The following is a 15,371-nucleotide window of genomic DNA, read 5'->3' as shown; positions in this document are numbered from 1 at the left end:
TATATAAAACAGATTGTATGTTGACCAGTCACTGTGGGTTTTCAGAACAAATAAGGATGGTTGAGTCCATAAGCCTGTTTTTGAAAGTAAAATAAAATAGTCTCTGGAAAATAGTATTATTTTTACCAATAAATCTTTATTAAGTTCCCATTATTAAGCTCAATTCAGAGGAGAAAGTTTCTTCAAGGAGAGAAAAAACATTTGTAATTGGTGAAAATTAATGGATAAAATACTTGCAACACTATATTTAAAGTGGCAATCATATTCCTGAGTTATTTCAAGAAAAGATTCCAATCAAAGCAGCTAAAGATAGCAACATGGAAGAAAACTAAAAACCAAACAAAAAAAAGCCGAGTGGTGGAACCTTTCCGGATTCATGAACAAATTCAACTCCACTGGGTGTTAAATCACAACCGAGGCTATGATTAAGAAAACACCTTTGGGCTGAGAGAGGACAGGGAGGAGGATGGCCTCCCTGCTGTATGGGGGAAGATGTACATACAAAAAAAGAAAATTACATTTTCTCCAAGTTTACAAAGGACTCCCCTTACAAGGTGAGGGTAATACTGGCCAGTAAGTGGCTTTTTCAAATGATGAAAAAAATACAGAATAATATTTAATAACACATGAACATTTTATAAAATTCAAATTTCAGTGTCCATAAATAAAATTTTACTGGAACACAGCCACACTTGTTCATTTCTGAATGGCTGATTTCACACTACAACAGCAGAGTGAAGATTTGCAACAGAGACCATATGGCTCATAAAACCTAAAATACTATCTAGCCTTCGGTGGATTAAGTTTGCTAACCACCTCCCTTAAGCCATTACCAGGGTCTCTATGTAACACTTTGATTGTGAAACCTATTACAAACACTAGAAAACTAAAACCATCCCTAATTACTTATTTTCTGCCCAACCTTTCCTACTCCACAAACCTCTATCACTATTTTTTAATTGATTTTACCTCTAAGTATATCTCAACTATATCATTCTCTCTGTTCTTATGACAATATCCCAGATTTAGGCACCAGGTACCTCCTGATTGAAGTAGCATCCTTACAAGTTTCTTACCTGCATCCTTTCTCCCCACACCTCTACCTTGCACAGATGGAGTTCAGTTTCTAACATGCAAATATGCTCTTTTCACTGCTTTGACAATTATTTTTAACGTTTTTCTCAGTCCCTTTGGGCAGCAGGGTTCTTCAGGGAGTAGCAGCATTCCCTGGGAATTTGTTAAAAATGCAAACTCTCAAGCCATACCTCAGTTCTATTGAATCAGAAGCTTTTGAGTGGAGCCTAGAAATCTGTATTGTAATGAGCCCTCCAGGTAATTTTAATGCACACTGAAGTTTGAGACCATTACAATCACTTATCCTAGAGGATAAAAATTGAAATTCCTTTGTGAGGGGATGACGTAAATCTCACCTTGCTGCTTTCTGCCCACTCTGGTTTCCCGTTTATGGCATCCTTACCTCTAGCTTCTTCAACTTGCAAATGAGGAAACAAGATCCTGGAAGTTAAGTAATTTGCCTCAGGTAAGGAGGCTAGTGAGTCAGAAAGGAAGAAATTTAACTAGGCTAAACTCAAGGTCTTTTTAGGACCACACCCTGGTAAGTTTTAAAATATATTTACTATACTCTCACTCAAATTTATCCATAATGATTATTTTATTGATCTTAGTTATTAATTTAGTCTGTTCCTCTTTTAGACTATAAATTCCAAAAAGGTAAGAATGCTAGTGTCTTGTGAATGCCTCAATAAAACTTCACTCCCTACTGCCATCTGGTGACATGACTATCCCAACGTGATTCTCAATAAACATGAAGCCAATTTCTTCTGCCTGAAGAGCAACTGGTTAAGCAAGAGCTCTGGGATGAAGCTCCATGAGATCATATACTGGGCAATCATCCTCTTTCCATTAGTCCTTGAGCAAAGTCCTTCACATCTCTTTGCCTTAGATTCTCTATCTGTAAAACTGTATTCATAGTAATCTTATGAAATTACAATAAGGATTAGCAAATAAAAGGTGGTATCTATACTAATAAAAGGGGATTATGCTAATTAAATCAGACATCTTCTGGAAGTCCTTCTGACAAAGCCACGTGGGGGAGGGAGGAGAAGGTAAAGGGGGTTAGCGACGATCACTCTGGCAGGGGAGAGCAGTTAGAGGCAGTCAGGCCAGCAGGGGAGCAGTTTGAGAGTGATCAGGCTGACAGGCAGAGGAAGTTAGGGGGCAATCAGGCCAGCAGGGGAGCAGTTAGGGGTATCAGGTCGGCAGGCAGAGGCAGTTAGGGGTGAACACGCAGGCAGGTAGGCAGGTGAGTGGTTAGGAGCCAGCAGTCCCAGATTGTGAGAGGGACGTACTGGATTGAAGAGGGTACAGGCTGGGCTGAGAGACCCCCTTTCCTCCCCCCATGCATAAATTTCATGCACTGGGCCTCTAATTATTATTATAATCATTAATGTTGTTATTATGAATGATTTAGCTAGACTGTATAGTTTATACAAATAAATAAATGGCACTCCATTACTCAAATATTTTATAATCTAGTTGGGTCGACAAAACAGAGTTAGGAAAAAATCAAACACCATACAATGTCTAAGTGTTAACCATGAATGTGGAGAAGAAAAACTGATTTGTGTAAAAATTTGGTTTTAAAGTAAATAAATCTCTCAGAAGTTCTCCTGCTAATCTTTGTATATATTAAGAGTAATAGCTATAAAACACTAATAAAAACATATGTGCATATCATCCTTGTTATTACAAGGCTATGATCATGAAACCATTTTTATTTAATGCTTAATGATGCAAGCCCAAATCTCATTATCAAAAAAAAAACACCCTAACATATGGATCAAAAGGCTTTACTATAAAACTAGAGGCCCAGTGCACAAATTCATGCATGGGTGGGGTGTGGCCAGCCCTCCCTGATCAGGGCCAATTGGGCTGGGTCAGCCTGGATGAGGGGACATGGAAAGTTGGCAGGCCGGACCCACCCCCTGGTCAAATTCCTGGTCCAGGGGACAATTTGCATATTAGCCTTTTATTATATAGAATGTTGTTGCTGCTGCTTCTGTTTTTATATATTCAACATTAATTTAATTCATAATTGTGTTTAGTGCTAAAATATATTTATATTAGATGACTTCACAAATGTAAATTTGTTACTTAACTTTAGCTTAATACTCTCCAGGTTTATTCGTGCTATCACAAAAGGTAAGATTTCCTTCTCTTTTTTTTTTTTTGCCGAGTAGTATTCCATTGTATAAAGGTACCACAGCTTTTTTATTTGCTCATCTACTGATGGGCACCTGGACGATTTTCAAATATTCGCTATTGTATATAACATTGCAATGAGCACATATTTTTTTTTTCAAATCAGTATTTCAGGTGTCTTTGGATGTATTCGCAGAAGTGGAATCGTTGGGTCATAAGGCAGTTTTATTTTTAATTTTTTGAGGAAACTCCATAGTGTTTTTCATAGTGGCTGCACCAATCAGCACCCACCAGAACTCTTAAATATGGAAGATATACATATGTATAGATAGATGCAATGAAGTTATTAATAACAGAATAAAAAATAAATTTAAATTAAACTAAATGTCCAAAAATAAATGAATAGCTGAGAACATTTTTGATAAACATGTGATGTGGAAATATGAAGTTAATTAAAAATGAAATCCATAAGGAATTAATAACAACAGTGGAGAATGCTGTGTCAAAAAAGATACAAAATTAAAAATGAAATATGATGTTAAATTAGAAGAGATACAAAAGCTTTCTTAATTCAGAAGGAAATGGAGCAGGGACTATAGATTGGTCATGCTCATTGGAACCCTCGTGCTTCTTTGAGGAACTTTACTACTCTGAGCTAGGTCACTGCACTTCCCTGAGTATCAGTTTTCTCATGGAAAGTGGGACTAACTATCCTATTAGATGGCTCTGATAATTTGGGGAAAAAGTGAAAACTAAATAGCACATAGTAGTTCATCAGTAAATAGTGATAGTTCTGTTTATTATTGTGTTATTCAACATCTCTGTTGCAACAACTAGAAGAAAAAATATTGAAATGCTTGTTGCCTTGGGAACTGGGAAAATGGGTGTGCATTTTCTCTGTTCCCTGATTTCTGCATTCCAAAAGTTATCTGTAATGGGGAAATATTATTTGGAAATACTATTTTATGATATTAAATAAACTTTTAAATATTCCTTTTTATAGTATATGTCAGTGATGGTGAACCTATGACACGTGTGTCAGAGGTGACATGCGAACTCATTCTTTTGGTTGATTTTTCTTTGTTAAATGGCATTTAAATATATAAAATAAATATCAAAAATATAAGTCTTTGTTTTACTATGGTTGCAAATACCAAAAAATTTCTATATGTGACACGGCACCAGAGTTAAGTTAGGGTTTTTCAAAATGCTGACACGCTGAGTTCAAAAGGTTCGCCATCACTGGTATATGTGAATATGCTACTCACTGTGTCTATGAGCAGGCATTAGGTGCTAACCTAACTGTGGACAGAATAATTCAATGGTCTAGTCATCTGAACACACCTGCATTCTCCTGATAGATCAACCATATTGCTCATCTTTATAGGTATGAGTCACATTTTTGTTGGTATTTTTCTTGAAACAAATTGGTATAATATAGAAAAGTAATCAATTAAGGCCATTATAATCTATTTAAATGTGAGAAAAATGTATTCAAAGTGTCTCAAAAAAGTAATGCAACCAAATTTCAACAAAAGACAGCTAGGATACTGACATGATTACAACAACTGCTACTTTTTAAATTTTTACTTACTTATGTATATGAACACATAGCACTGATTATGTGTGAGACCTTGTTCTAAGAACTTTGCACATATTAACTGTTTTTAATATACTATATTAAATGACTATTAATCTCATGTTTATTAAAACCTGGGGTGTAGATACTATTATTATCTCTAGTTAAAAGATGAGGAAACTGAGGCTCAAAGAGGGTAAGTATCTTGCACATACAATTAGTAAATTATAGGGCTGAGACTTAAACCCAGGGAATTGGGTTCTAAACGCCATGCCATTAACAATAAGCTGAACTTCCTCATACTACAAAATACTTTAAATTTTAGAATTAAAATAGCCACCATTGCTCCTTTACATTGCATATGTTTAAGCTATTTTCTTGAGTTCCTATAACAACATTAAGAACCAAAGGATCTAAAATAGATTTTCTTTTTTTAAAGTTCTGCTTAAATGTCCAATAACCAAACTGGAAATTTGTACACATGATGAATACTTACTTGTAAGAAAACTAGTGTTAACACTTGTATTAATTTCCTGCTTGGCGGATTAGATAACTTTAAATAAGATTTCTAACCTTTATTTCTTTAATTTGTGAAATACATATTTCAATTTTATAGCACTGAATGCCATGTGTTATTAAAATGCATTATTTTGTCATGCACCTCACATTAATTCACCAGAAAACAGGAGCTATTGTTATTGTACTTGCGTTAATGCTGGGCTTGGTCACCATTTTCATTGTTGTAATTTAAATGGTCATCTTTTTTTATTTTTCCCTGGCATGGGAAGTGTTACTGCACAGAGGCACATCACAGGATGGATAATGGCTGTTATATGCTCAGTGATCCTAATAATGGGGGGAAATAGAATGTTCTCTGATAGTTCTCAGAATTGGAAACCGACTGAATTTCACTTAGGAAACAGCAAGTTCTCATTATAGGTGACATTCTCTAAAAGTATATAACGACTAGAGTATCTGCCCTGAATCCTGGGAATATATGTTAAATGAGATCCACAAGAGTAAAAACTACCCTATTTTTTGCAAAGTGGAGAGGTCACATATAAATCATTTTTTAATTTAAGATGCCAAGAACATCTCTCCTCAACCTATTGAATTATATTGAATGTCTCACTTCCTTTTTATATATGTGAAAATATTGGAAAAGCTGGAAAGTGTCATGTGCCTTCCCATCCTATGAATTTGTGAGGGGTCATGTTAAAGTGGGCAAATCAGACAGTCAGTTAATAAATGAAATACATTGATCCTATTTTGAAGGAGGGGAATGATGTAATACATAGACCCAGGCCATTTTTCATGGTCCAATTTATTTAAACTACTTTCAACATAAAAATTACAGTTCCTACAAAATCCTGAACAGCCTAGGGCTTTTATATATATATAAAAGCCTAAGTGACTGAACAATGGAATGACCAAATGACCGGTTGCTATGACACGCACTACTGACCACCAGGGGGAAGACACTCAATGCAGGAGCTGCCCCCAGGTGGTCAGTGCACACCCACAGCCAACCTCCAGTGGCCAGTCCCCCCATCAGCCCCAATTGTCTGGCTGGCCAACCTCCTGCGGTCCCTCCTCCCCACTGGCCAACTTCCTTCGGTCCCTTCCCCAGGACGGCTAATCTCCCTCAGTCCCTCCCCACACCCAGCCACACACCCCCATCTGCCCTCATCACTGGCCAGGCCGAGGGATCCCACCAGTGCACAAATTCGTACACTTGGCCTCTAGTATGTACATATTTTGCCTGCATAAAAATAAAAACTGATCCTATCTTGTAAGTGTTTGTACTCCACATAGTGGTAGTTTATTACTAGGTTCTCCTCCACGCTGAAGTGAGTTTATAAAGAAGAATATCTTTTTTCATTATACCAGTGGCCCATTGCTGGTCAGACTCATTATTTCTTGACTATTTTCAATTTAGTTAAATCCAATATATTTATGGAATGTCTCTTAAGTACAACAATGATAATCTTTATTTTCCCTGTGATATCCTCATACTTTGCAGATTTGTAGGATGAAAGGAGTACAGGAGTTAAGGGTGATAAGGAAGGATTTAATGACTGCTCACATATTCCAGGGTATGTAGAAGCTCCCATGCAACAAAGAAGGATCAATTATATATGAAAATTGAAATGGAGAAATTGAAAGTATCTGGGAGGAGAACTAGATTCAATCAGACTACATCAGAGATATGGCACAGGAAATTTTATAGATGAGGACATTTTGATGGGAGAAATAGTATCAAGGGAGAATCAAGACCAACTACCCAAGAATGATGAAGGATAACCATGGAATTTATGGACCATAGAGGTGGGTATTTTTAGTTAAGTCTAGCAGGAGATAATATAACATGAATTCAAATAAGGCTTGAAGTGTGGTCCATAAGACAGAAATATCAGTGAAGTGGAAGATCTGCTTAATCTACACTGAAAGAGGGAGAAAGGAGAAAATGTACCCTCTAAAGGAAAGAGCTTGTCAACTAAGAATCCTATGTCTCACATAAAAATATGCTAATGGAAAGAGAGCATTATTTGCACTGGAATAAGTTTTCCATAAGTTATGACACATATCATAATGGGGAAGCATCAGGCAAGAGGTATAAAAATATGAGCTGAAGTTACACCAAATGGCCATGGCATCCCAGGAGAGAGAGAGAGAGAGAGAGAGAGAGAGAGAGAGAGAGAGAGAGAGAGAGAGAGAGAGAGAGAGAGAGAGAGAGAGAGAGAGAGAAATGTGAGAGATTTACGATTGAAGATGAAGTGGAGAAAATAAAATCACAAAACCAATATGAAGATTACTATTGCACCAAGATGTGGAATAAGTGGGCGAGGTAGTAGACATGTTCATGTGACCCCAGTTCTCTTAAAATGGATAAACTCAAGCAGGTGATTTATTCTTTCTCTTACTTACACCCTTCTTTCTTCTCCCAATATACTACACAGCGACTGCTTGGGGGCTAACCTAAGTGTGCCCTGGGTGTTTTCCTCTAATTTACTAATCACCCTTAGGTAAGAGATTCAAACTCCCCAAAGTATCTTTCACTGAGGCAATAGCAATGACTGAAAATGTGGGGATTTGGTGTAAAACCCTTAATTTCTTATTTATTTGTTCATTTATTCATTAAATTGATCAGGGTGACACTGGTTAACATGAACATATAGGTTTCAGGTGTGGGTTTCTATGTTAGAAGATCTGTATATTGCACCATGTGTCCACTAGCCAGGGTCACATCTTCTCCTGTCACCTTATATTAGGACTCCCTTCTCCCACCACCCCCTTCCCTCTGGCAACTACCATGCTGTTGTTTTTGTTCACGAGTTTCAGTTTTATGAATGAAATCATATGTAAAACCCTTAATTTCTAAGATTTCTCAATATCTATGTGTAATAAATAAAAAGGGAAAGAAAAAATCCTGAACTAATTAAAATAAAGGCTTGAACCACTTTCATCATACAATATACATAAAATATTAGTAACTGTTAAATTACAAAAGCTATTTTACAGTTCAAACATTATATGATGGAGGTGAAAATACTTTCTGGGTGGCTAATTCATAACAATCACTTACCTTGTGGCTGACGACTAGGATGGTATATCTGAAGGTCGAATGGCTGTGCACTGGTTTTCTGAATCACACTGACATTCTGCCCTGTCCACTTATTGGCTTTGGACAATGTGTTGGTCCTCCAGTCAGTCCAATAGACCTCACTCCCATACAGAGACACAGCAAAGGGATGAGAAAGGTATTCGTGACCACGGATGATTTCTATCATTCCCGTTCCATCATAGAGGGCTGAATAAATAGCATCTGACCTACAGAAAGGTAAATACTTCAGTAGTTTATCAAAACTCACTCAAATAGTTTAGTGATGTGATTTTATTTTTTAGATAAATGATGAAAATATTTTTGTGAGCCTGTATCTAATTTGTGCCAGGAAAAAAAAAAAAGCCATCATAACAAAAACAAACAAAAGCCACCAATTGCCAGAAAATCACCGTTATAATAAAACCAAACAAAAATCACCACCTATTTCAATGTGTGTATACATCATGCATGAATATTAGAAAACGTTTTGGATATGTAAATATCATCTGAGGAAGGTAACAGAAAATACAGAACAAAGATTATTTTTTAAAACCTGGCATCTGTCCAAACTATCCTTTTTTCAAAGTGGTCCACAGTTAGTCCATTAGGCCACGCCCCAGTTTTCATGTCTTTGTAGATGGTTTTTCTCCCAGCTCCACTCATCGAGGCAGATTCAATGCGAGGAAAATTGGCATCCCAATCTGTCCAGAAGAGAATTCTGAAGAAGAAGAGAATGCTATTGTTTCAGTCATTCATTTCACAAATGCTTATTTAAAGCCTACTATATAAGCATTGGCGAGGTAAACAGACACAAGAGGAAAATGATGCATTGTCTACCCTCCTGGGGTTTAGAGTCCAGTGGAGGAGACAGACTAAATAAACACACGAATATATAAATATGTGATTACAGCTTCTAAAATATTTTAAAGAAAGTTTGTTATTAGAACAGCAGGTGAATAACCTACTTAGAGACGGCGGTCAAGGAAAAATGCACTTAGAGGAGGTGATAGTCACACAGAAAGATGAGGAGGGCAGGAAAAGAGCATGCCAAGGAAAATAAACAGCAGATATAAAGGCAGTAATGGGGGAGAGGGGTGTGGTCAACTTGAACAGAAATAAGGCCAATGTATCAGAAATATGGTGAGTGAGGAGCAAAGGAAAAGAATATAAAGTTGAGGGTGATTTTATGCGTCTTGTGGGTTAAGACGATTATTTGGAATTTTATTGAAAGGGAATATGAAGCACAATTAGGCAGAGAGAAACATGATATTATATATAAATGGATTATAGTGAGACAAGGGTTTGATATGTCAGGTGGTTATTTCAAAAGATTAGTCAAAGATGATAGTGGTTTGGATGGAGTATGGTGGTAACATGATGAAAAAATAAGTGGATTCAAAACACATTTTGAAGGTAGAATTGCCAGGCCTAGCTGATGATTGAATGTAGGATCTGAGGTGAGAATGGACTCATAGGTTTTTCTTGTTTTAGCAAACTCAGAGTGAGAATAGGGAGAGGGCATGCAAGAAATCCATTGAGTGATATGGGGAAAATGATGAGAAACCGATTTTAAGAGCTGGTAATTGAGTGTGGATGGTGTGGATAGCAATCACAAATTTAGTTTTGATGTTTTTGGTGGTGAGATTTAAAGGCAACAAGAGAGACATGTCCAGGAATCTGTATGATATGCCAGGGAGAATGTCAGAGAAGAAGTCATGAGTGTGGAAGTCATCAGCATGGAGATGATATTTAGATTTATACAAGTGGAAAAGATCATATAACAGAGGGTCTAAAAGAAAAAGAGATAGAAATCATATACATTGATATATACAAGTATACGCTTGTTACAATACATGTTTTTAAGTTAAAGACCATTACTTTTTGTTTAACCAAAATACTAAGTGTAACTCTAGAAATTCATGGTACAGAAACAGTTCCACACAATAGGCATTCAGTGATATGTGTCATAGATTTTATTTTTAAAGCTATCACGTAATGGATGGTTTATGTTTAATTGACAGTGGCCTAAAATGCTTATGCAAATTTCTATAGTTTTTATATAACATGAGTACATAGCAGTTCCACAATCATTACAATAGCTAATATTGTTTTGAGAGCTTACTACATGCTACCTATTATTTTTAGCTTTATAGAGTTTATCTCATTTCCTTGACCCTGAGGCCATGGCTAGTTATCAGTGTTTTACAGATGAGAAAACAAGCTTAGAGAAGTTAAATTACCTGATCAGGGTTACATAGCTAGCAAGTGGCAGATGGAGATTGGGAACTAAACAGCCTAATTTATATCCTTATTATAATATATATATGATTATTGATTTCAGAGAGGAAGAGAGAGGGAGAGAGACATCAATAATGAGAGAGAATCATTGATTGGCTGCCTCTTGCATGCCCCACATTGGGGATTGGGCCCGAAACCCAATGATGTGCCCTTACTGGGAACTGTGGCCTCCTGGTTCATAGGTCATCACTCAACCACTGAGCCATGCTGGCCGGGCTATGTTCTTAGGCTTTTAACACCTAACTCTTTAATGCCATTAAATAAAATAACAAAGGAAAAGCATCTAGTGCAGGGTCAGAGCATGGCTAGTTGCTTTCTCTACTTTGGTAGTAGAGCCCAGTGGGTAGCATGGAGACTTGATAAAGGAGGACACAAAGGACCAGAGGTAAAGTGACAGTCCAGTAAATTTTCTTATTATTAGTTCTGAACACATTTTGGTGAGAAATGGTAAAATTATGGGTACAAAAATTTGTTATAATTGCACACATTTGCTATTTTTCAATTCTTCCATTGTTTTAATTGATCCTTATTTGATAGATTACCTTGAAAAATAAAACAATACTCTGGAACAAAATTTAGAATCCAATTAAATCCATCTTCTTATTAAAAAGTTATGATGCCTATATAAGGAAATGTTGAGGGATATAAAACTATTCATTTTGCCTTCAATTTCTGAGAAGCATTTGGTCTCTTTTAGAATATAAGAATTGAAAATTTGAAATGATTAGAGGGCTATTGAAAATGTTATATAATCAATTTAGTAAGTATATGTGCTAAAAGAGTGTGGTGAACAGCGAAGGAAGATATGGACCTTGACAGGAATGGAAGTTCAAGAAATGTCATTAAATGATGTGTCAATGCTGAATTATGGCAATGTATATGTTTTTCTGTCAGACAAACTTGCAATCAAGGTTGGGATCTGTCACTCCAGTATAATTAATCTCAGACTCCATCATCTCTTCTGTAAATGATAAAGTATAATAGTCACAATTGTTGGGATCATTTCATGAGGTGATGGATGTAAAAAATTTATTGAACAAGATGGTTAGCACATAGAAAATAGTTGTGTTTGTACAAGCAAAAACATGCACATATTCATAGAGAATATTTTAGAAGATAAAACTTCATTCTCTCCAAACTGTTAAAGAAATGAGGAGAGAATTTTAAATAATGCTAATGTCAAAGTTTAAATGTTACAGTAGCATGTATATGAACCAGATTCACTTTATAAAGTAACCATGAGTCAAAGCCATGAGAAAAGAATTCAGAGGAGTAGGTCACAAGATTTGGTTTATATCATAGCATGAATCTCAAATAATGAGTTTATATATATTTTTAATAAATTTAGTTTCATGGGTAGCTTTAGGAGATTCCACAACCCTGGTGGTGGGACCATATGCACAAAACAACATCCACATTATTCATTGTTTAACCGCCAAATATTTGAATAAATTAATTAAACTGCTGTGAAATAAATGTAAACATTATTATACCAGGACAGTGTATTTATATTGAAGTTTTGTGAAGGAGTTTATTATGCAATTCCTTTTAATTTGTGTATTTGAACATTTTTATAATAAAGATTTAAAAGTGAGAATAACTAAAAATTAAATACATAGATACTTTTTAAAAAATGTAATAGAGGACATTTATAAAATCTTCCTGATGAGAATTTTATTTCTGAAAAGACTAATGTTTAAAGATAGAATCGTTTTGTGTGAAAAAATACTAATCTAGAAATATAAGCATAAACTATCTTATAAGCAACATATATATGGAAAAAATAGATATATAAATATAGGTAGATACAAAAATATGTTTCCATTTAAAATGGAAGAAAAGTTAATTCATATGAAGCTGGTAGGCTATTTAATTAAGTAGTTGAAAGTTTTATCTTAAAAACAATGAATATAAAATGAATTATATGTTTCTCTGCAAATTTACTTTTCCATGCACACATCTTTTCAGTGACACAAGTTGTTAGCTTTCCTTTAAACTTGGTATTCAAAAAATAATATTTAAAATAAAAACAAGAGCAATATAGCACCAATCAAATTTATGGTGATGTCTTGATAAACAAGGTAAAGTAGAGAGACTTTGCAAAATTTAAAAAATAATAGTAAAAATAATCCCTAAAACTAGCACAGTGAATTTGAGAGTCATAGGTACTCTATGTACCCGTGGCTAAGCTACCACCAGATCTAGACAATGGAGATCCAGTGTCTCCCTTGTAACTTTCTACCTGAAAAAAGTCTGCCTTATGTGGGTGTGGCAACTCCAACATACGAATCAGCAGCCCTGCAAATCTGCGTGCTCTGTGTGTAACTTTACCAAAAAAAGGCACTGTGGTCTTGTAAACAAATGTTTCCAGTGGACTAAAGAAAATATGGTTTGGGACAGTTTTCAGCACTCTAAAATGACTGAGCCCTTCATTTTTTTACTAAATATAGCCACATTAAATTGTTCTCCTGTAGTGGTCACTATGACACTAATCTTTCATCAAGTCAAGTGAGAAATTTCCAACACTTTTAATAAAATAACATGTTCTAGAATAAGTTCCCCTAAAAGTATTCTTAATCTTGCCATATGTCAGTTTACAATCAATTTAAAAAGTTGATTTCAAGGATCATTGTTTCATAAAATTCTAGGCACTCTTGTGTATATTCTACGGAGTGGTATTTCAAGAGAATATTTTTCCCATATTTCTTTTTATTGTTAAAATGTGTCAGCATTTCAATGATTGCACTATGTCTTCACATATACAAAGACTGAATATCCTTTTATACAGGACATATGGAAATGTTGAGCCACATTGCTTTTAAAGGAGACTACAGTCTACTGACTCTACAGTTCCTGCATTCATGGGTTAGTCTGTATCAGAATTAAATTAGGCCAATAGACCATGAACAAATTGTACCATCACAGGCATGAAAAGGCCATTATCATCTATCAAGCTGCAGAAGGTGAAAATAAATGATCTTGGCAAAAAAGGAGGTTACTTATCTATACTGTAGGTCTACTTAAACCAATGATGCTTTTATTAGCGTTAAGAACACTCCCAGATAAAATTAAAATTTTACTTAGATGTCTTATTAATCTTCCCAATTATTATATCTGCTTTCAGCAATTGCAATTGTTATAGTAGAGTCCAGTTATTCTGACAAAGGAATACTAAATGCCAGAGGTGGAGCATGAAGACGCCACACAGTTACGCAAGAATAAGGGCAATGGAAGTTTGAGCACTGAAGTGAGTGCTGCTTGATGTATTCTGAAGTCCCTGGTGCTTATCTATACTAATAAAAGGGCAATATGCTAATTAGACCAGGAGACCTTCTGGGAGACTTTCCGGACATCCTTCCGAACAAAGCCATGGTGGTGGGGCCGAGGCAGAGGTGGTTAGGGGTGAGCAGGTGGCGGGGGGGGGGGGACGGGGAAGTTGGGGGCAAGCAGGCTGGTGGGGGCAGTTAGGGGTGAGCAGGCAGGCAGGCAGGCAGGCAGGCGAGTGGTTAGGAGCCAGTGGTCCCGGATTGCAAGAGGGATGTCCGACTGTCAGTTAAGGCCTGATCCCTGTGGAGTCCCAGATTGGAGAGGGTGCAGGCCAGGCTGAGGGACAACACCCCCACCCCCCCACACACACACACATATTTCGTGCACCAGGCCACTATTTACTCCCTAATAATATGCTTGATGCTTAAAGATATTCATGTACTCATTCAGGTCACCTTAGAAATAAGAATATTCCCTTAAGATGGAATCAATTAAAAAATATCTCCTCCCTAGGACTCCCAATTTGCTACCTTGGAATAACTTGTCACTTGAGATACTGAGTTAAACTCAGAATATAGCAAAGCTGTAGCATGATGAAAAATATGCCTTATAATGTAAAATAAATACCAGTGGATTCTATGCTTAGGATGCAGAGTAGTTGATTATGAACATTTCTTTTATGATATCTGTAAAATAGGTCACAAAGACCTTCATTGCTATAGGAACTTATGTGATGTAAATGTGTTTTATGGGGCTAATGTTATAGCCTGATTTTTTCTCAGTTGTGCTGAGGAAGCAAAGTGACTGGTTGCAACCTTTTTTTTTCATTTTTACTGTAAACAAAATTTATAATATTAGTTCTTTTATTGCACAGTTCACATTTTAAGGTATATCCTTGGTTCCTATAAGTTAAATGTAAACAGTCTATTCATATGTATGCAGTAATTTAATAAGCTCAATTATATATACCAAGAGTATAAGTTTTCATAGACTTGGAAGCAACTCTGTTTGCCATTGGAAAGCTTATGATTTAGTAGAAAAGATAATAGTATTTATATAAATCATATTTCCTAAAAAATTATCCAGTGTATTTATCCTAAAACAAAATATTTCAAAAGATGTTTGAATGTTTTTGGGATTCCTATCACTTTTGGTTCACAGCTTCTCTGCATATTTTGTGAATAATTTGAGAAATAGAGGGACACCTTATGTTTATTTTTTAATATGTTAATAGCACAAATTATTTTCCAGTGTTGCTTTTTATGTGCTTAGCTTGCCTTAGCAGTTAAGTGTGTGGGTGTGCTTAATTTTACTATGGTCTCAGCCTACCTTATGAAAGGTCCAATGTTTAAAGAGATTTTTGTACTTTTTACCAAAATATTTGATGACCTGAAATGTTTT

At 35.8% G+C, this 15,371-nt stretch overlaps 1 protein-coding gene across 1 annotated transcript in view; it reads right to left on the bottom strand.

Annotated features, from left to right (window-relative positions):
- LRP1B (LDL receptor related protein 1B) overlaps positions 1 to 15,371 on the bottom strand; it is a 1,379,523-nt gene that overhangs the window by 579,825 nt on the left and 784,327 nt on the right. Inside the window, exons 26-27 of the mRNA XM_036320679.1 lie at positions 8,959 to 9,123; positions 8,388 to 8,632 (exon numbers count right to left, since the gene is read on the bottom strand). Coding sequence (XP_036176572.1) covers positions 8,388 to 8,632; positions 8,959 to 9,123 — 410 coding nt within the window. The remainder of the gene's footprint in view (positions 1 to 8,387; positions 8,633 to 8,958; positions 9,124 to 15,371) is intronic.

This window comes from Myotis myotis, unplaced genomic scaffold, assembly GCF_014108235.1.
Source record: "Myotis myotis isolate mMyoMyo1 unplaced genomic scaffold, mMyoMyo1.p scaffold_m19_p_8, whole genome shotgun sequence".
Classification (NCBI taxonomy): Eukaryota; Metazoa; Chordata; class Mammalia; order Chiroptera; family Vespertilionidae; genus Myotis; species Myotis myotis.
Note: the sequence above shows the minus strand (reverse complement) of the source record. Positions and strands in the feature narration are given on the sequence as shown.